At 37.2% G+C, this 20,832-nt stretch overlaps 2 protein-coding genes across 2 annotated transcripts in view; one reads left to right on the forward strand and one right to left on the reverse strand.

Annotated features, from left to right (window-relative positions):
- Window positions 1–15,414, forward strand: part of WDYHV1 (WDYHV motif containing 1) — a 119,825-nt gene extending 104,411 nt beyond the window's left edge. The window contains exon 8 of the transcript XR_004231090.1: window positions 14,775–15,414. The gene's annotated coding sequence lies outside the window, so the exon portion shown is untranslated. The remainder of the gene's footprint in view (window positions 1–14,774) is intronic.
- Window positions 1,172–20,832, reverse strand: part of FBXO32 (F-box protein 32) — a 41,989-nt gene continuing 22,328 nt past the window's right edge. Inside the window, exons 5-9 of the mRNA XM_003760359.4 lie at window positions 13,843–13,936; window positions 13,022–13,206; window positions 8,742–8,924; window positions 8,127–8,270; window positions 1,172–7,181 (exon numbers count right to left, since the gene is read on the reverse strand). Of these exons, the coding sequence (XP_003760407.1) occupies window positions 7,092–7,181; window positions 8,127–8,270; window positions 8,742–8,924; window positions 13,022–13,206; window positions 13,843–13,936 (696 nt within the window). The 3' untranslated portion in view covers window positions 1,172–7,091. The remainder of the gene's footprint in view (window positions 7,182–8,126; window positions 8,271–8,741; window positions 8,925–13,021; window positions 13,207–13,842; window positions 13,937–20,832) is intronic.

Here is a 20,832-nt window from a genome sequence, read left to right on the forward strand (position 1 = left end):
GAGAGAGAGGGAGAAAGAGAGAGAAAGGCAGAGTCATAGAGAGAGGAGAGGCAGAGAAAAGAGAAACAAGAGACCAAGACAGAAACAAAGAGAGACACAGAGACAGAAACAGAGAGACACAGAGAAAGGAGAGAAAAAGAAAGGAGAGAGAGGGAGAAGGAGAGAGAGAGGGAGAAGGAGAGGGAGGGAGAAACGAACAGAGGGAGGGAGAGAGGGAGAAAGGGAGGGAGAAAGGAAGAAAGGGGGAGAGAGGGAAAGGGAAGAAGAGAGGGAGGAAAGGAGGAAGGGAGGGAGGGAGGGAAGGAGAGAGAGAGGGAAAGAGACTGACTGATTTTTGGGCTACATAGACTTTGCACACTCTTCAAATTATACCATCCACAGGTGACAGCCTAATTTGATCTTAGAATGGAAAGAGCCTTGGTTGTGTCGTCCCGGGAGCAGGAATGGAATCTTTGTTTTGCTTCTTACTGCTTGTGTGACCACAGGAAGTCAGTTTGTCTCTCTGTGGTTGCATTTCCTCATCCTCAAATGAGAGGGTTGGCTCCAAAGATTTCTAAGGTCCCTTTCAAATGTAGCTGTGTGAGCCTATTCTTGTGGAGAGGTGGGAGTCCCAGTGAGGGAGTCCAGCAAGAGTCCTTTTCCTCTCTTTCTTCTGTGCTTTAGATTCTTAGTAACCCTGGTCTAGAACTTGGGAAGGAGCCATCCCTCCCATTTTACATATAATAAAATTGAGGCCCAAACTTATACAGGTAGTCACCATCAGAAGTGAAACTTGACTCAGATTATCTGACTCTAGAACCAATGTTTTTTCCAATATGACATAACGCCTTTTTGATTCTCTTTAAAGGCTTTAAGAACCTTTAATTTAACGAGGTGACATGGTTCTTTGCAAAAATAAGCGGAAAGAATGCTGAAGGACTAAGATTCAAATTCTGATTTTCTTACTATCTAACTGGATCTAAGGAAACTAATTTTGTCTCTGGATCCAGATCTGTGCACAGCTGAACACGCCTTCCCTCTAACTATTCATTTGCAGATGAATTATAAATCAAATAATGGTAACAGGTTCATGGAAGAAGAAACAGAAACCTTCCTGACCCAAAGAAAGAGCATACCCCCAACCTAAGCATATGTAAAACCTGATTTGAAGTTCACAAAAAACACAGCAAGCTTGTCCTTAAAACAAATTTATTGTAGCTCAGTGTCAAAATATTTTTTTACAAAAATATGCCACTGTTTGTACCAAACAGCTATAAAAATCAGTTCTACATGCAAGGAAGGTGTGCAAATGACTTACACAGAAAGACTTAGTTCACACAATAGTATTAAGGAGAAGGCATCGTCCATGGTTGGTCTAACTTCACACTTCTATTTATAATTTTCAACTCTAAAAGTTTTCTCATTCTACATTGTCTTTGCTTCGGAGAAAAGCTGTCTATGCTTAGAACATGTGCTGCAAGAAACATTACCTTTCAAGGAGGATGGTTGGCACTCTGGGGGAAAATAATGCTTTCTGTTCAAGGATTCCCAAGTTTAGAGGAATGATTTGAATCCTCCTTTTAGAAGACTTACATATCACATAGTGGAAATAGACAAAAAGGACCATGATCTCATCTAAGCCACTCAGGACCTTGTGTGTCTGTGGTGGGGCGAGGAGAGGAGGGAGGGAAAATAAAATTCCAAGGAAGTCTAAAGATTAAAAGTCCCCAAAAAGGCAAAATATCCATAAATTGGCAGTCTCAGGTGTAAACTGGATTTTGAGAGCTTTCTACAACCATTCTTCACTCCTGTTTTCAAATCGAGTTAACACTTTCAGGGACCTACTGAAATGAGTACTTTCAAGAAGATGGATCACTGCCTGAGATGGGAGAACAAATAAGTTCCTAGAAGTTAATTCTCTTTAATCAAAGAAGATGATGTGGCAAGTAGCCCATTCATGAGTCTTAAAATTAGGGTGAAGTTCTTAGGATTTTAGAGCTAGTAGCTATCTGGAAAGAAAAGAAGGACTGATGAATTGAGATAGTTAGTTTGGGAAGAAAAATGCACTTGGGAATCATAGCTTGAGAAGCTGGCCTGCCTTATAACACAGGTTTTGCAAATTAATTGGAAGAATTAAGGGAAAAATAAGCATTGCTTTATTTTACAGAAAATTATGTTGGGGGGTAAGGATAGAGAGACCTGTTCAAAACATAAAAGCATTTAGGAGGTTGTACTACTTAAGTCTCCTTATTAAGAAAGAGTGACAAATATCGGAAAGTGTTTGTAGCAAGAAAGAAGCCAAAGATTCCTAGTTTCTCTTTCCCTTTCCTATAAAATGCAAATTTATTTTAGAAAATAAAATGTTAGCTATGGAAAGTTTACCAATGTGTTTCTGATAATTTTTGTTAAAGACAACAAAATTGAAAAGTGACCAATCTTATGCATTTTGAACAGTTCTGTGAAGTATCTAAAAACAGTCTTTTTAGACAAAAAGCTGGAGTAGAAGGATTTGTTCTCTGTTGCAGATCCTCCAAAAGAGAAATCAACAGCAGAAGACAGGGTACACATCAATGATGTGGTATATTAAAAAAAATCACACATAAAAGAGGTCTTTTGCACAAAGCAAAGATGTCATCTCCCTAAAGCCTGGCAGAAAAATATAAATTCTGGTGCACATTTTATACTAAGCATAGTTATACCGAAACAGCTATAAATTACATGTTATTGAACAAAATCTACCTTTAAATAAATGATTTATAACATTGTAAATCATCATCCTCTCTTTCCTTGACAAATTAAACACAAAAGTTTCCCATGTTAAAAACAAACACAATTTTAACACATAGAGTACTTGGAAACTCTACAAAGTTGAGAATTGTAGTAATGATATAATAAGCACTGGGTTACTTCATGAGCAAGAGGAACAAAAAACCAAAAACATCCTCATTTTAGGATGGTTTTACTCAGTAAACTATATCTATTGAAAAGATCAGCTTTAATGCCAACCCACCTCAATAGGAAACGCATCCCCATCAGACAAATGGAACCGATGCAAGAAAGCCTAGTGGAGCTTTCTTAGTTTGGGTGAAAGATTATTACCTTGTGCTGAATCTGTCCAGTTCTTCCTACCATATAAATGGAGTATAGGGATGTTCTACTGGAATCCATATCTAATTAAAGCCAGAATGGTATTGTGAAATTCTCCTATGGAAAGGTAAGTTTGGAGTCTAGCTCATTTTAAAATCTCCTGCCAAGCTATAGTATATCTCACTAGACAGATCTCCTAAAGATAAAGTGCCAGCATCATCAAGGGTAGGTATTCATTCATGCAGCAGCCCAGCTAATAAAGAAGGAGCAATGGACTTAGGAGTCAAACAACTCTAGAAGTCCCAGCTCCTCCTCTTAATAGAGAGCAAGGTTCTGGTCAAATCATTTCATTTCTGAACCTCAGTTTTACCAACTGCAAAGTGAGGACAAGAACTCTTGTAGTATCTTCCATATAAAGCTGTTTTGAAAAAGTGACCTTGTAAACAACTTGCGTTTATTTGATGCTTTAAGACTTACAAAGTCCTTTCCTCACAATGTCCTTGTGCGAGGTAGTTATTAATATTGTTTACACCTTTGGATTTGACCACACTGTGCTAGATTTGTTCATAGGCTCATAGTGTCTAGGACATGGCGATATTTCCCGTTAGTCTCTGTTGAGTATAGGACTCTATTAAATTCAGTTTCATGCAGTTTTCAGAGTGGGGAAGAGGGCTGGAGCTGAGGCAGAGGTGTGTACCATTCCCTCCTTTATTTCCCACTCTGATAAAAAGCTTCTAGCTGCTAGATCAGAAGGTCTCCAACACTTTTTTTGGCTAAAGCTGCTCTTTGATGGATTTGTAAAAATAAAAAAAATTAATATTGTAAGCTCACAGAATCTCAGAGTAGGATGGGATCTTGGAAGTCATTTAGTATAACTTTTACCTAAAGCTTTAATTTCCCCTGACATCCACCTCTGATGAGAAGCCATTGGCTTCTGAGTGAATCCTTATAGAAAAAGGGGTTCATTTACCTCAGTAGAATAGACTGATAGCTCTAACTGTTAGAAAGTTCTTCCTCAAAGGGAGCTGAAATCTACTTCTATATTCTTGCAGAATATGGGCTGCAAGTATTGAGTAATTTAACACCTTTTTGATCAAGCTGAATTTTTGAATTCTTGTACTCATGCTTCTCCTCTTCCCTTGATTTCCTATACTAATACGAGATTTTTAAAAAATGCCCCTTTACTTACTACTTCCCCCACACCAACAATCTACCATTCTTTTGCCTGCTTCCTTCCCAACAAAAAGTTGCCTGATTTTTTTTTTCTTTTATAATTCACTACCTGACTTTCCCACTTCCCACTTTTGCACACTAGGATGACCAAATGAGCCAGAGAGTGGGATCCTTCACCAAAATTTGGCTAATATCTCAGATTCAATTCTGAGATTTCTTGGTGGGTTTAAACATATCAGACTTCTCAATCACATTAAAATTTGGCCATATAAATTTGCCCATACTACGATTTTTGAGGTGAGGTGGTTTTAAAATAGCATGGACTAAGGAAATTGCACATTGGATTTGCAATTAGAAGATGTGTGTTCAAATATCAGCTCTATCCCTAATTACCTAAGTGATTTTGGTCAAGCCATTTTTCTCTGGGCCTCAGTTTATTCTTCTGTAAAATGAACAAGTTAAGCTTAATAATCGATAAGGTCCTTCCTTGCTATCAGTTCTATGGTTTTATGAGATATCCAATTGCTGATAGGAACAATGCATTGGAGTATATTTGCAATGTTTGCAAATTGACAGGGAATTTCATCCATTTCATAGATATGACAAAGCAGAAACTATACAGATGGGGAAAGAAAGAAAAGGATATACTTTCAGCCTAAAAATGCACATCCAATTTGTAAAAATCACTGCAGATCATTTTTTTTAGGGAACCTGAGAAAGTTAAAGGCAGCATTGAAATTTAAGAGTCTAGGTATGAATGTCAGATAGTAGATGGAAATGCACATACACCATTTTATAACACAGTGGTGCTTGGCTTATATATTACTAAGGAGAAAGGAGAAAGAGGAAGAATCTCCATTGCTCTGTAGTTATCTTTATATCTCAACTACAACTAATGTTTTATCTTTAAAGGGCATTGCCCAGTAAGACAAATGTCAAATCCAAACTGCTATTCTACTATTTCTATTTTTCTTCTCCATTTTTTAAACCAAAGCCACCCAAGATGGTGTTTGCATTTGCAAAAATACAAATGTAATGGCAAATAGATTATTGTCAAAAGGAAGATTTCACAAAAAGTAAAAACATGCACATATATCCCAAAGCCACAAATCATAAAGTCTTGAGATTCCTCATTCTTCACTGTATACCCACTTGTTTGCCTTTCAAAAATTCCCTTGTGTCCTAGCATTGAAAAACATTGAATGTGAAGTCTGTGTTTGTTATGAAGATATATAGTATTTTTCTCTACCCTTTTCCAACTTTTCCTAATGATCCCTCTTAACATTAGTGCCTTTCTTTATTTATTTCCAACTTATCTTGTATATATTGTTTGTTGCTTGCATATTGTCTCCCCCATTAAATTGTAAACTCCTTGAGAGCAGGGTCTAGCTTTTGTCTTTCTTTATAGTCTCAGCACTTAGCATAGTGCCTGGCACATAGTAGGCACTTGATAAATGTTTACTTATTGGCAAAATTATGGACTTCCAAGAGCAAGGGAACTGGTAAAATTTCTGAATCAGCCCACAGATATTTGGGATATTGTGTAAGGCCACAGGAACATAAAACCCCTCCAGATTAAGCTCATCAATTGAACTGTGCTATTCTGTGAAGCTGCTTGGGATGGAAGAAGCATAAAAATACCCTGAAGAAAAACAGGAATAACTCTTTTCCTGGACACATGTTATTACTTGGCCCTTTTAATTTCTTTCAGCCTCCGTTTTTTCATCAGTAATCCTCCAGTTTCTACAACTGGGCGGTAGAGGTGGATTTCTGTCTGCTATTCTTTCCATAGTGAGTGGCATGGGGAAAAAAAAAAAGCATTTTAAACCTAATATTTTAGGTTTTCCATTCAGGAAGCAACTCCAAAAACTATACTACTCCTTTGGATAAGTAAGCTCAAAATAAGAAAAACTTTGTGGTCAATATTTTCTTCTTTTAGTCACTTTTACAGTGATTAAAAATAGACAATGAAAATTTACAATGTGCACTAGAGCAAGGCTTCTTAAACTTTTTCCACTTGTGACCCCTTTTCTCTCAAGAAATTTTTATGTGATCTTGGGTATAGAGATATATAAAATGGGTATACAAATCAAACATTTATTGATAATAAATCATAATCTCATGACCTTCCCCATTCATTTATAAGACCCCATATAGGGTCACAAACCAGTTTAAGAAGCTGGGCACTAGAGAATGTGCTGTGTATGATGTGTGCTGAAAGAAAGCATTTTATGATATCAGAGGTAGAAAATGGTGTGGTATATTTCACGTTGAAGGATATGGCCTTTTATACAATATAGGCTTAAGAAACGTTCAGATCTGTTACATGGGTTTTTCCATTGCTTTAAGACAATAACAGTTAATGACAATAACAACAAAGAACCACAAGCCAAACTAGAAAACCAAACTTTGACTTTTTCATCTCAATATGCTGTATCTTCCCAAATTTTCATCTTGTAAACAGGTCAAGGTTGTTCTATTGTGAATTCAACTTTGCTGCTTTCCCAATCTTTGGAAATCAAATAGGGGTTTCAGAGCACGTAAGGCAAATTCTATGTGACTTCTGAAATATAGCATTGATGCTGCTAAAAGCCTTGCTGGCTAATCATTTTTTTTAAAAGTTTATTTACAATCTGACTGTTCTTCCACACTAGGTCTATTAAGGAAGTCCATGTTCCTAAATAGCCAGTCAGCAATTTCATTTTGCTCCTCCAGGGTTCTGTCAGTTACTCAACTCAGGAATTTCAAAACAACATAAAAATGTACACTATTTACAATGGAAGTGTCCATATTGGGTATTCAAAGCATCCCATGAGAACTGGACATTCTCAAAGGTTGTCCCACGTGAGGGCTCAGAACTTGAACAAGTTGATAAAGTCCTGAGGCGACAGAGAGACAGAGCAGCTCTCTGGATTATTGGCTGTACATGGATGATCTGTTCCCTGAAAAAAGAACATAGAAGTTTAGTTTGAGTTCCCAGAGAGATCTCATCTGTTCTTAGTATTGCAAAGCATTGACAAATATAGGAGCAATAATCCTCTCTAGAGAATGCCATGGACAGTGCCAGCCACATGGGCCTGGAAAAGCAAGGAACTACAAAGGAAAACAGCAAGCCCAGTTAATAATGTGTCTTAGAACCAAGAAGACCTAGCTAGGTTCAAGTGGATAAATCCCAGGTCTCTAATCATAGGAAACTCACTTAAACTTTTAGTGCCTCTGACAAGTCTTTTATTCCAAACTAGAATCTTAGTTCCTGGGACTATCTAGGCTCTAACACAAACCCATATGACAGAGGAGTTGCACAACTCCATTGATGAAGGGAGTTTCCATACCTGGTAATTTACTATGATGATAAAACTACAGGTCTAAACAAACAAACAAAAAAAAAATAAAAGGAAGGAGGAAGAAAAAAAAGAAAAAAGAAAGAAAAGGAAGGAAGAAAAAGGAGAAAGAAACAAGGTAGGGAAGAAAAAGAAAAAAAAGGTATATGTATATGTTAGAAAGCATAAATAAAAAGGAAAAGGAAAGAAGGTCTCATTAGCATACAATGGTAAGGAGCTGTATAGAGTATAATGAATCCCCTGAAATGGTTACATTATTTGAATTCAACCACTTATATACTGGGTTCGAAGCAATGATGAACTTTTGCATGATCATAACTTCAAACAGTACAAATTCAAATACATGAGACTACTTCAGGGAATTCTTTATTTGTGCTAAAAAAGCACCTATCTGTGATTTCATTTCCATACTATTACATTTCAGGTTATTGCCAAAGTAAAAAAGACTTAGCTTTATGTTAAACATGTGACTAAAATATTATTTGCATAGTTTCTGTGAGAAGACAGAACTTTCCTAGGCTTCTGTCAAGATCTTTTTTAACGCACCTTCCAAGAAAGGATGTGGCAATGTTTGCAGAGCTGTAGGGTGTCTCCATATTGTTCTTTCCTTGGGTAACATCGGACAAGCTTAAAATACATCTTCTTCCAATCCAGTTGCCCCTTATCAGACAAAATTAATCGCTTGCGAATCTAAAATTAAAGTATTTACAATGGGATAAGTAGGAGCCTGGGATTATTGGTTGAGATATTCTGGAAATACTTTCTCCAACTTTTCCATACCACCTCATCCTTGTGACCCAATTCCTCTCAAAAAAGAAACTGGAAAACTTCCTCTTTTAGGCTACACCTCCAAGATTATGTTGAGTTTTAGCTGGCTTGAAATAAGGAAGGCATTGAAAAACAAGATCCAAGAATCTTGGGCAAGGAGGGCAAGTAGGATGGAACAGGGGATTGGAAATCATGCTATGTAAAAGTAATAATAATATTTCCCCATTTCTCTAGTGCTGTGAAGTTTGAAAATAACTTTACAGACTTATCCTAATTTAATTTCTCACAGCAGCTCTGTAAAGTTAGTATTACAGAGCTTATTATTGCCTTTTTACAATGAGGTAGAGGTAGGGATGTGAAAATGAAGGAAAAGAAAACCTGTTGTTTAGTTACCTGTCGCTCTGTGAAATGATATTGGCAGAGTTTCTTCCATAGCAACCGGTCTTCACTGAGCAGGTGCAGATCTGGGGCCACCTGGCCCAAGCTGACAAGGTCCCTTCCATCTGTTAGCCTCTGCATGATGTTCAGTTGTAAACACAAAGGCAGGTCCGTGAAGGTGAGGCCTTTGAAAGCAGGCTGGAACCAAGAAAGATTCAATTACACGGAGATGAAAGGAAAACCAACCAACCAATTAAGAGATAAAGGCATCACCTGACTACCAACCACCCTATATTCTCAAGCTGGTTTATTTTACAGAGTGAATCAAATATTCTTTTCATTCTAAACCCTTAAATTGGCCCCAGCTGTGGAAGCCAATCGAGAATAGTACAGACCACCTTGAACAGATTAGTAACTATGACATTTTACTCAATTTTATAAAACTTGCCCTTTGTGTTGTTGAGATGTGTTACATATTTCAGGAAGCACACACTGGGATAAGGAAAGGGTGTCTCAGAACATCTTAAAAGGGGTACCTCGAATTTGGGGAATTCCATACAATTTTTAGAGTCTATAATTTTTAGTATCTATTGTCTAAGAATAGTTGAGTCAGAAAATCTGCCACACCCCTTGTAGTTTTACAGTTAGTCTTTTGGACTTGCAGGGGAATTAGGTGCCCTTAGTGCAGTATCTTGCCCTATAATTCAAAAATTGTGTGACCTTGGCTAAGTGTGAGATATAGTTTTTCTCATCTGAAAAACAGAAATAAGATGTGCACTACCTTATCTCACAAGGCTTTTTGATTACAGTAATATGTGAATACATAGGAGGCAGTGTGGTGTGCTGGATTAAGAATAGGCCTCAGAATCAGGAGTGCATTGGTTTAAGTGCACCTTTTCTCCACCCTTTCTCACACATAGCTGTTGTAAGGAATATGGGTAAGTCACTTCATCAAATTTTCAGTAATGTAGGCAATTTTCTTAGAATATAAGTGTTAGTAGTGAGAAAGTGGGGCAGGGAGGGGAGAGGAGCACCAGGGATCTCCTCTATACCAATGAAATCGCAACTAGACAAACCTAAATAAATACATTTCCAGCTAAATTTTTTTCCTTTTTTCCTATAGAAATAGGCTATCCAAATGACACAATGGGTAGAGTGCTAGACTTGGAATCAGGAAGACCTTAATTCAAATCCTACTTTAAGATACTTGTTGGCTGTGCTACCCTAAGCAAGTCATTTCATCTATTTCAATTTCCTTATTTCTGAAAGAGAGATATTAATAGCACCTATTTCCCAGGGTTTTTGTGAAGGATCATATGGAATAATAAGTTGTAAATCTGAGTAAATACTAGCTTAAAGATGGTGATGATATTGGTATTGATGCTGATGTTGATATAACTTGCCCAAGTTACATAGAAATTAACTGGTGGTAGAACCAAAGCTTGAATAGAGATTTTGTGGCTTCATATCAGAGCTCTTTCCACGACACCCCACTGCTTCCTAACTCAACTTCCATTCCTAACTCTTTTAATTACATTGAGACTATATTTAGAATTGGGTCTTCTTGATTAGTCTGGTGCCCTGCACACAGAAGACATTAACCAAAGTTTGTAGATTGACTGGACGATCTGTTTTCCCTCAGTCTGTAGAGAAAAACATTTAGTTGTTTACCACAGTAAGGGTTTTGTAAGCCTGCAGAAAGAGCCTAAATCCATTTTTTCATTTATCATCTGCATTGGATTGCATGAGCTCATAAAACTGCCCAAGGATTTTTTTCTTTAATCTCTAAGTGAGTTTCAAAGTATCTACTTTTTTTTTTTTTTTTTTGGATAAAACCTCCTGGCCAGTTATGACATTTGCTCCTGTTAGGCGTCGGGCATAGCAGGCAGGCAGAGTGAGTATTCTCAACTTTTCAAACTTGACCTTTTCACCAGATCTTTGCCTCAATCCCCTGAAGAGCCCTGCCTCCTTATCAACAGTTAACAACTCACATGCTCATCATCTTTGGCTGAATATAAACATGCACCAAGGGAACAAGAACCATTCTTTTCCTTTTTCAAGTCAGTAACTGGCTAGAAGCCATTCTGGCTCATTCCTTGGCCTCTCTCCTTTTCTCCCCCTCCCAATGTAATTCTGCCTGTGGCAGATTGTGGAAGTATGGGGCCTTACTGTATACATCCTAAATGCCTCAGATTTTTTCTTCCCCAAAATAAAAGCAACAAACCCTTTCAATCATTCTAGCTTTTCCTTTATCATTTCTAAATATTGCTTATCTCAGTTTGGCTCCATGGAATTTGATTTGAAAGTTTACTGGACTATAAAAGGGTGTGTGTGTGTGTGTGTGTGTGTGTGTGCGCGCGCATGTGTATTGGGGAAGAGTTGAGTTCAAAAAAGAATGGAAACCCAAGGATGCTAATGAAACACTGGCCAAGCATTCTTACTTTGCATGGGCACTCACTCATATGATAAACCTAACTTTCCTAGTCTGGTCCAGAATGAAGTACTCCCCTCTCTTCTCAGCATCCTCTTGAGCTTGGGGTGGTGGGAATGGAAGCTGGGTCACTGCGATGTTGCTCTCAAAGAGATTTACTTTAGAGCTGCAGAGGGATAAGTGAAGTACTGGAAGGATTATGATGAGGAGGAAGCATGATAAAGTAGTATTAAAAGCTTTGGGTTCAGGTACTAAATCACAGGCACTATGGATATAGTGGAAAAATAGGACTTGAAGTCAAGAACTGATATGAGTTAGACTTTCAGCTCTGATGTATGAGTTGTTTAATTCTGAGCAAGTTATTCAAATCCTCTGAGTCTTATTTTTCTTCTTCTGTAAAATGGGAATGATAATTTTTTTATTCTCCACCTCAGAGAGTTGTTGGAAGGAAGATGCTTCATAATCCTTCAAATATTTAACAGAACTATGCAATTGTTAGGATCACAAATCCAGAACTGAAAGGGAGCTTAGAGATCACCTAGTCCAACTCTCTTGTTTTATAGAGAAGGATTTGAGGCCCAGAGTGGTTAAGGGATTTGCCTATGGTCACACAGGTTGTTTGTGATAGAGCTAAGATTTGAAATGAGATTGCCTTATTTCAAAACCAAGTCTCTTTCCTTTGTTATTATTAATGAATTAGAACTATTAATATTAATGATGATTGTATACATTTAAAGCTAGGAAGGACCTCAAAGGTCATTTAGTAGGTAAAGGGTTGATAACCATAAGCCTCATTTTCCTTTTCTGTAAAAGGGAAATAATGATACCAAGAACCTCACAAGGTTGTTATAAGGTTCACATAAGATCACATATATACAAATTTTGTAAATCTTATCAGGTGATATAATGTCAACAGGGAATTTTAGCTTCTTCAAGCATGCACCTAGGCTGCTTTGAAAATAACCTGACAGTTCCACCCAGCTGCCATACCCAAAGAGCTCCCAAGCTCCAGAGGATGCTGGGGAGAGAACCCAACTTGCATGAGAAGGGAAAGGGAAAAAAATCAAAAAGGCAATTCACACCAAACTAATAAAAACCCCAAATAACTCCTAAAAATTCAGATAATTAAGCAAAACGCTTTTTAAAATTACCTGAATAATCTCCATTCTTATTGACTTTGTAGGTCATAGAATTATTCTTTCAGCTTTCAAATGATTTAGAAATTAAGTTTCAGAAATATTGTGACAAAGTTTTGTCTTAAAATTTAAAAAATGAACTTATAGATGTAAAGTGAGTTCCTCTGTTCCCTCTCTGATCTACATTTGTGTCCAAAATCTGTTCTGAAAAGTTCTTTTGTTTTTATGATGAATAAACAGAATTGTAATTTGCAGGTTAGTACCAGCCCCAAACCTTACTTCAGGAAAAAAAAAATCCATAGAATATTAGCTCTTTTGAATTGACAGTATCTTGAAGCTAATAGTCCGAAGTTCATTAGAAAAGGGATTGGGAAAAGAGGAGACCTTCCTAAAGCTTTCTCAAGATTTCAGTCATTACAAACTTGGGAGATATTTTAGTTTTCTCATGTTTCTCTTGTCGTTTCCCTTCGCTAGCCTCCCACCCTCCCACCACTTCTGTTTTCTTGGCTCTTCCTCCCTAGCCTGCTGCTCTATCAGAGAATGTTTTTGACCGTTTTCTTTTTCTTGTTGAGGGTCCTGTTAACATAGGAAGTCATAACAATAGAGATCCTGCCATAACTAGAGGCTTCTGATGCCCTAGTGTGGCCCCCACCCTCAGCCCCAGCTGTGTTCAGGCACTGGTGTGTAGGAATTACAATGCACTTTCCCGACTTAGCCTTCCTGCTCACCCTGGTGATTTGGATGTTGTTCAGCTGCTGCTGCCAATGTAGAATGGTCTCCATTCGGTACACCCACATGTTAATGTTCCCGACCAGAACAGACTTGCCTACCCTTTGGACCAGGGTACATAAGGATGTGTAGAGAGTCTGAAGCAACTCTCTTATCAGTCTGATATTTTGTTGGTCTTCAAGGACTTGGAAGGGGAAAAAAAAGAAAGAAACAATTATTATCTATTTAGTATTTCTTCCCACTTTCTACATTTTGCTTGACCCTTGAATTTTTGTTTTTCTGGGAAGCTCTGTTTTCAAGTTGTCAATAATAAAGGATTTATTAAATGGATTATGTGCTAGATACTTTGTTAAGTGCTGGAGATATGAAAACAAGGAGAACCCTTTCCTGCTCTCAGGGAGCTTGCAAAAAGGTTGGAAAGGCTGTTCACAAACTAAGGTGATGATATGTGCTGGCACTGAAAACAAACTGGGCCATGGTGTTCAAAGATGATTCCTTATGGAACAGAGCATGATTAGTGAACTGGGTCCTGATAAGTTCCATATAATGGCAATACTCTGAGCTTTTCAGCAGGATATTATTTTCCCATCCATCCATCTTTAAATGCTTCACTGGTACCCTCCTCCTAAAAATATGTATGCATAAACATGCACAAAACACCCACATGTATATACACAGATAATGCATGCATAAATGTATAGATGCACATACATGCACATACACATTATATATCTATGTGTACATCTGTACACGTATATACATACACACAGTATTACATGTCTGTGTACACAATATTACATACATGTTAAAAGAGGTTTACCTTTCAGCACAACTTTTTCCAAAATATTCATGAAGTTCTTTTGGGCAATGCCACTCAGGGAAGTGAGCTGTGATTTTGCTATCAGTTCCAACAGCTGTGGATAAAAATAGAAGTTGCCAGGCTTAGAATACAGAAGTTTTCCCCCCTCCACCCCCTCTAATCTGTGCTTTTGAGTCATGTGACACAATACAGACCCACACTGACGGCTAAAGAGATAAATGGCAGGCAGGGCTGGCCAGCCACAGTGAAAAGCAGATTCTCAAAATAAAAGATAAATGGGAATAATTAAAAACCCATAGCAGAGGAAGCAGGCTAAAGAATAAGATGCTCTTCTTTGAAAAAATAAAGAATTTTGGCTTAAGTTGGGACCACCCTATCCTTTGTCCTTCTTTTGTTGTACCCTATGAAGTTCATGCTTTTTGAAAAAAGACAAGCTTGCTGTGACCTGCTGCTAATGTTTTAATTCTGCATAATCACCTCCCAAGTAGTGAAAGAAACAGACTTGAATTTTGCCTTTTCTCTTTGTCCCAGCCCTAATCTTGTAAAGAGTTGGCAATGAACACTGAAAGGTTGAAAATATGAATAGAGGAATATGATGGGGGAGAATCAAGGTTTCAGGGTAACTAGTCCCAAATAACCAAGTGTATTATATGTTATTATTTAATTTAAATCTTTATTGAGTCTTTTTAGAGCTTACCAAAGTAGGTATACTTTCTCAGTGGAATCTGAATATAATTGCATTTGGGATTGGAAGAATAAAAGGTACTAACGAATATTTTTCCTTTCTCTAAGTCCAAGGTAGCTAATGTAATGTTGCTACTGGAAATAGAGGAGGAAAGTTTATGAAAGAAATTTTTTATATAATTTTGAAAACTAGAATGGACTTTAGAAATCATTTAATTCAATCCCTGTAATTTTTTTTTCTCTTACAGATAAGGGAAGAAAGGGCTGAAAGAATTTAAACAACTTGCCCAAAATCATGCAACAAATTATTGGCAAAAGCAGCACTCATACCCAGATCTTTCATTTCCTTGTTTGCTGTTCTTTTAACCAGACCATCCTGTTAATTTTTGTAATATCTGATTCACCTAAAGCAAAAGCTCATAAATCTTTTTTAGTGCCCTGGCAATTTTGTAAAGCTTGTGGACCTCTTCTCAGAATAATGAATTTAAACACATAAAGGAAAATACACACGATTACAAAGAAAGCAATCAGTCATAAATATATGTGCTCAAGAAAAAGTTCATGGGCTTGAGGTTAGGAATCTTTGGTCTGGATCACCCCTAAAGTTATAGGTTTTGCATGCAACAAAGAATGGCCAGCATGTATAAACATGCTTGTGTGCTAAGAGCTCACAGCTTCCCTAGGCACGAGACTGTTAACTGGGGAGTTGGAGTGGTTAAAAGTGACTGATCAACTCTTCTGTTCATTGGCTGGGCCAACACCCTGGACCAGAAGGCTGATGTTCTATTAATATCCTGTACCTCATATGACCCTCAAAAAGTAAGATGAAAGAAAACAAAAACCTAGATCATTGCTCAGAAGGGCAGGCTGCCTTGTACTATGACTCATCATTAAGTGAAAAAAAACCCCAAAACCCTAACACCAAGAAGGATTCTGAGAAGCTCATCCCAAATCCAAGGTCCATTATAACCACCAGCCACTTATTACTAATAGTAATAAGTTATTTTAAATCTTGTCTAAAGATACTTCATGTCACAAGGTGAAGGTGGTTATAGGGTATGCGGTGTGGAGACTGTGCAATCAAGGAAGGAGTTTTGCTTTCAGGTAGGAGGAACAATAGAATGAAAAAGTATTTGGTGGCCAAAGCAGCTGACTGATAAATCAAAAAATAACATACTTTGGGGTAGGACCCTAGGATCTAGGAGTAGAAAGGACTTAAGAGATCATCAAGTCCAACCTCTGATTTTATAGACAGTACACTTGAGGCTTAGATAACTTAAGTGATTTAACCAAGATCACAGAAATAGTGTGATATAGTTCATATATTCATTCATTCACTCAGTCACTCACTTAGTCACTCACTCAACGTTTATTAAGCAGCTACTCTTTACAAAATTGAAAAACTTGGTTCTTCTGATGCCAAATTTAATTCTCTTTTCACCATGTTAATTTTCTTCACTCCATGTTTTACATGACTTTGTATCTATCTTTTTATCTCTTACCCAATATGCTACTTTGCACACAGTAGTTGCTTTAAAAATATTTCTTAACGACACACTAATAGATAGAAATTACAGGAGGAAGATTTTGGTTCTATATAATTATCAAAGCTTCCCAATAATGGAATGAATAGTGATTTCCCTATTGTTGGAGATATTCAGAGACTTGTCAGTAATACAAAATGGGGGTTTTATATATCAGGTAGGGGGTTAAATTAGGTCCCAGCTTCTTAAACCTCATATGGGATTGCATAACTGAATGGAGTTGTGAAACTATGATTTATTATCATCAAATGTTTGATTTACATACTTATAAATTCCTATATAACCAGGGTTATGTTAAAAATTTGAGTTAAAAAGGGATCACAAATGAAAAAAGTTTGAGACCTTGAGCTAGATGACCTTTAAGGTCCCAATTAATTCTACTGTTTTAGGATTCACCAGCTCTGTATTTTAATCCTAATCATTCCTATGCAAAGTAATTTTCTATACTTCAGCTTCCCAACCTACAAAATAAGGATATTAATATAGAGACTAAAATATGTGTAAATTTAAGCACATGTGTACACATACATACACACACACATACTGAATACTGATAAATTTTGGCTTAAAGTGCAAATCACATGATCAGCTTACTGTTTCATTTTGAACAAGGCTCTTATAGCACTAATAGTCTCCTATAACAATATTTCACCTATTTGCGCAAACAATTAATGCCCTTGAGTTGCCTCTCTTACCTTTAGGTGGCATCATTTACAGATCACCTTACAGAAAATGATAATGATCTTGTTAAGTCTTAATGGCCTGGAAGAATTTTCCTCTTCTCTAAAGAGTGCATAACTAGGACCATTTGTCTGCTAGCATCTTTAAGTTGGATGTTTAAATTCTAGCAAAATTTAATGATCCCTTTTGCCATTTACTATGACCTTATGTTTTAGTATATATAGCCTATGCTTCCTTCTTCTGATCAGATCTTTTTGGTTTTGAAGAGGACCATTGAAAAAAATCCCACTAAAGTCCCATCCCAGATTCACTTCCTCATGGCATGGAGGTGACCCTGGATTCTCAAAAGCAATGCCAGGGGAGCTCAAGTTCTGGCAAGTCCTACCAGTCTGTTAGGTTTCCAGCCCCAGCTTGGTGATGATCTGTGTTACTGTTATCTGAGAACCCATTCTTCAGGACAGACTCATTACCAGAAAGTTGGTTCTCGGATGATCTTTTTTTGCACTGGGGGTAGAGCAGCAGAGCATTAATGTACAACAACTCAGGAAGAATTTTAATTAACTTATGTGTAGTTTATGAGATGCATTCTTAGAGGTAGTGTTCATGCTGGTGAAATCATGAAGTTTCTAAGGAATGAACAGAATGGAAGGAAACAAAAATGAATATGATTTGGGTCGTGTATAGTTGCTATTTTCCTATACTGTCATTGTCAAGCATATTATAGACTAATGGAGGTTCTTTAGAATGAGAAGCTACCAGGTATAGTAGAGAGAAGAAAATGCTGACTTGAAGTCAAGATGAGTTAAAATCTCAAGACGCTTTCTAGCTGGGTGATCCCACACAAATCTTTGAACTTCTCGCTACCAAAGTTTCCCTCATCTGTAAAATGGGGATAATGTTATCTCCCTCTCACACTTGTCGAAGCAAATGAGACAATACATATGAAGTGCTTTGCAAACTTAAAAAGGCTTTGCAAAGTGCTGTATAAATGTTGTTATTACTATAAGAAAAAAGAACTAGGTTTCTATCCTGGTTCTGCTGCTTACAATCTGTGTAACTTATGGCAAGATATTGAACATTTTTTATGCCTTAATTTCCTCATCAGAAAACTAAGAGGTGGGAAAAACAACATTTGAAGTATTGGAAAAAGCAGATAATCTCTAAGGTTCCTTTCCAGTGATAAATCCTGTGACCTGCGATCTATTAGTGTTGACTTGGCTTGCTACTTGAGCTGGTTCAAACCCTTTTCTCATTTTACAGATGTGGAAACTGTTTGCCCAAGTATCTTGCCATGACATATCTTAAAGATATGACAATTCAGCACGGCCTCATCAACATGGAATTTGATGGGAAGAAATATGGGTCACGCCTTTTTCCTTTCATTATCCAGGATTGATTTACACACTGAAAATAGTAAGAAGGCTAATTATTTCTTGACGCTTTGAGGAAAAACAGAGTTTGAAAGCTTATATTAACAATATGCTGTGAATAGCAGCCTTTGGGGTTATCGGATTTCATGGCACAACAGGACAATAGTTGCAGAGGCTTGGTCTGCCCCATTAGTCTTACAGACCTGTGCACATAGGAAGGAAGGAAAGAAAGGTACTGTGGATACCTTTTTAAAAATGGTGAATGAGAGATAAAATTAGCTTATTTTATTTCTCATTCACCATTTTTCTGTTTCTGATTGCTTTGGATAGCAATTGTTCAAAAGCAGTATGATTTCATCAGTATTGGTACTTGGCCAGCATAGGCCACAGGATATATGGAGTGAACAAAGTACGAGGCTTGGTATTAAAATAAAATAAAAACCCTTCCTTTGATAATAATGTGTATCTGTTTCTTCTTCTGTAAAAGGCTACTACTAATGCTTGTTGTGTGTCTCAAATGAGATCACATATGTAAACTCCTTTGAAAAATTTAAAGCACTAAATAAATTTCAGTTATTACCATTCTTGTCCCCGACATTGAAGCAACAATAGCCAAAAACAACCCCACAAGCCTTTACTTGATGGCTAACCCTCTGGAAATAAGCCACTCTGAATTGAACTAGGCTGTCCCTTGATGGCATAGATCTAGAGCCGCTGGGTTCTTCCTACATGGGCGATTCTGCCTGAGTTTGTGTTCTTCAAGGGCTCAGGATCCTTTCCACAAGAAAAGGAGGCATCAGAGAAGAACTTTAATGCAGGTTTTAACATTAAGAAAAAAAAAGTGTCAGGAAACATCCATCCTGAAATGTGCTGGCAAAAGCTGTTTAGCTCCACTTTTCCTGCACATCCACAAGCAAGTAAGATTATTTTATTGAGGACCAGTTGAAAAGAGATGCAACTTTCATTTTTACAGTCTGTATAACTCTGGCTCTGGATGTGCCTAAATACATAGGGTGAAAGTTAATTTGGTAAACAATTGCTTATCAAGCTGATTTAATATGCGACAATGTGTCTTCCTCCTCCCATCTTTGAGGGGGTAAAGGTGAACAGAAGAGAATTTGTCATGTTAAGGAGGTAGGAGAATTTACCAGTAATGATTGAGCAATTACTCTGAAGACAAAAACAAATTAAACAAATATTTTTTACTAAACAAATTGTAATAATTATTATGTTTAAGATACCCATGGGGGGAGAAGGAGGGAGGGAGAAACTTAAGAGAAATAAAAGAAGAATGAGGGAAGAGGTAAAAAAAGAGGGGAGGGGAATAAATTGAAGAGGGAAGGAGATGTAACAGAGAGGAAACTAGGAAGGGGGTTAGAAAACTGGAATTAGAAAGGAGGTAGAGATTTGAGAGGAAGTGAGGAGTAAGGAGGGAAATGGAGAATGAGAAAGTGAGGAATAAAGGAAGAGAAAGAAGAAAAGTGAGAAGGAAGGAGAGAAAATAGGAGAGGAAGGGAAGGAGAAAGGGAGGAAAGAGGGAAAGAAAGGGAATATAGGAAAGAGGAAAAAAGAAAAATTGGAATGAGGGAAAGTGAGGAAGTAGAGAAATAGGTATGGTCACAACTCCTGAATCCTATACTGCTATTACCACCTGTCCTTACTGTATATTCATCATAATCAGCAGTGACTATTTTTTTTTTTTTCAGTAAGATAAATGCTTCTGAGAAACAGGATGAAGGAGTGATAGTTACCACAGACTAAAACCACATCCTGCCCTTCAGCCTGGGGTGTTGCTACTGCTCTGCCATTGGAGATGTGTCACAAATCTCAGCAAAGAGACCACTAGGGTTTGAAATAGTTTCCAGGATTAATGGATAGGAGTGAGGTCTTGTCCTTTTAGAAATGAATTAGTGTGGCCACCGTTAGATATATAGGCTAAAAAGAATGTCATCATTTGTCTTTTCTTGTGGTGGAATATTAGATCTGGAAGGATGTATTAAAAGAAACAAGAGTCCAACTCTTTCATTTTATAAATGAAGAAAGAGGTTCAAGGGCAATAAGAAAATGGTATAAAGTCACAGCCAGTAAGTGATAGAACTGGGATTCAAGCTTAGGTTTTCTTACTCACAAGAAGGTGCTCTTTCTGTGAGGTGATGCTCCCCATGGAAAATCCTTTTTAAAAGAATTTGGTTAACAGACCCCTATAGCCATTATTCTATCAATTTATGAATACCAATTGATGGTATTACATGGCAATACTGGGATCTAATTATTTGTAATTCAAGATATGACAAATTCAGGTAGGAAAAGCAGATCCAAGTCTAGAGAGACTAGAGCAATGTGTGTGTGTGTGTGTGTGTGTGTGTGTGTGTGTGTGTCTATCTTTTAAAGAGTCATTAAAAATCTCACAGGATCTTAAAAAAAGGAGGGGGGCACAAACATTGATTAAAAACCTACTATGTGTCAAGTACCTTGCTAAATACATTACAAATATATTACCCCATATGATTGTCTGGGAGGGAGATATTATTATTATTCTCATTTTACAGTTGAGGAAACCGAGGCAGGAGAAATTAATTAACTTTTCCAGGGTCACAGATCTAGTAAGTCTACTAAATGACTGAGGTCAGATATAAACTCAGGTACTCCTGACTTTAGGCCACTACTTTATCCATTGTACCACTCAGCTAAACTGATATAACTAGAAGGAA

The sequence above is a fragment of the Sarcophilus harrisii genome, chromosome 1 (genome assembly GCF_902635505.1).
Source record: "Sarcophilus harrisii chromosome 1, mSarHar1.11, whole genome shotgun sequence".
Classification (NCBI taxonomy): domain Eukaryota; kingdom Metazoa; phylum Chordata; class Mammalia; order Dasyuromorphia; family Dasyuridae; genus Sarcophilus; species Sarcophilus harrisii.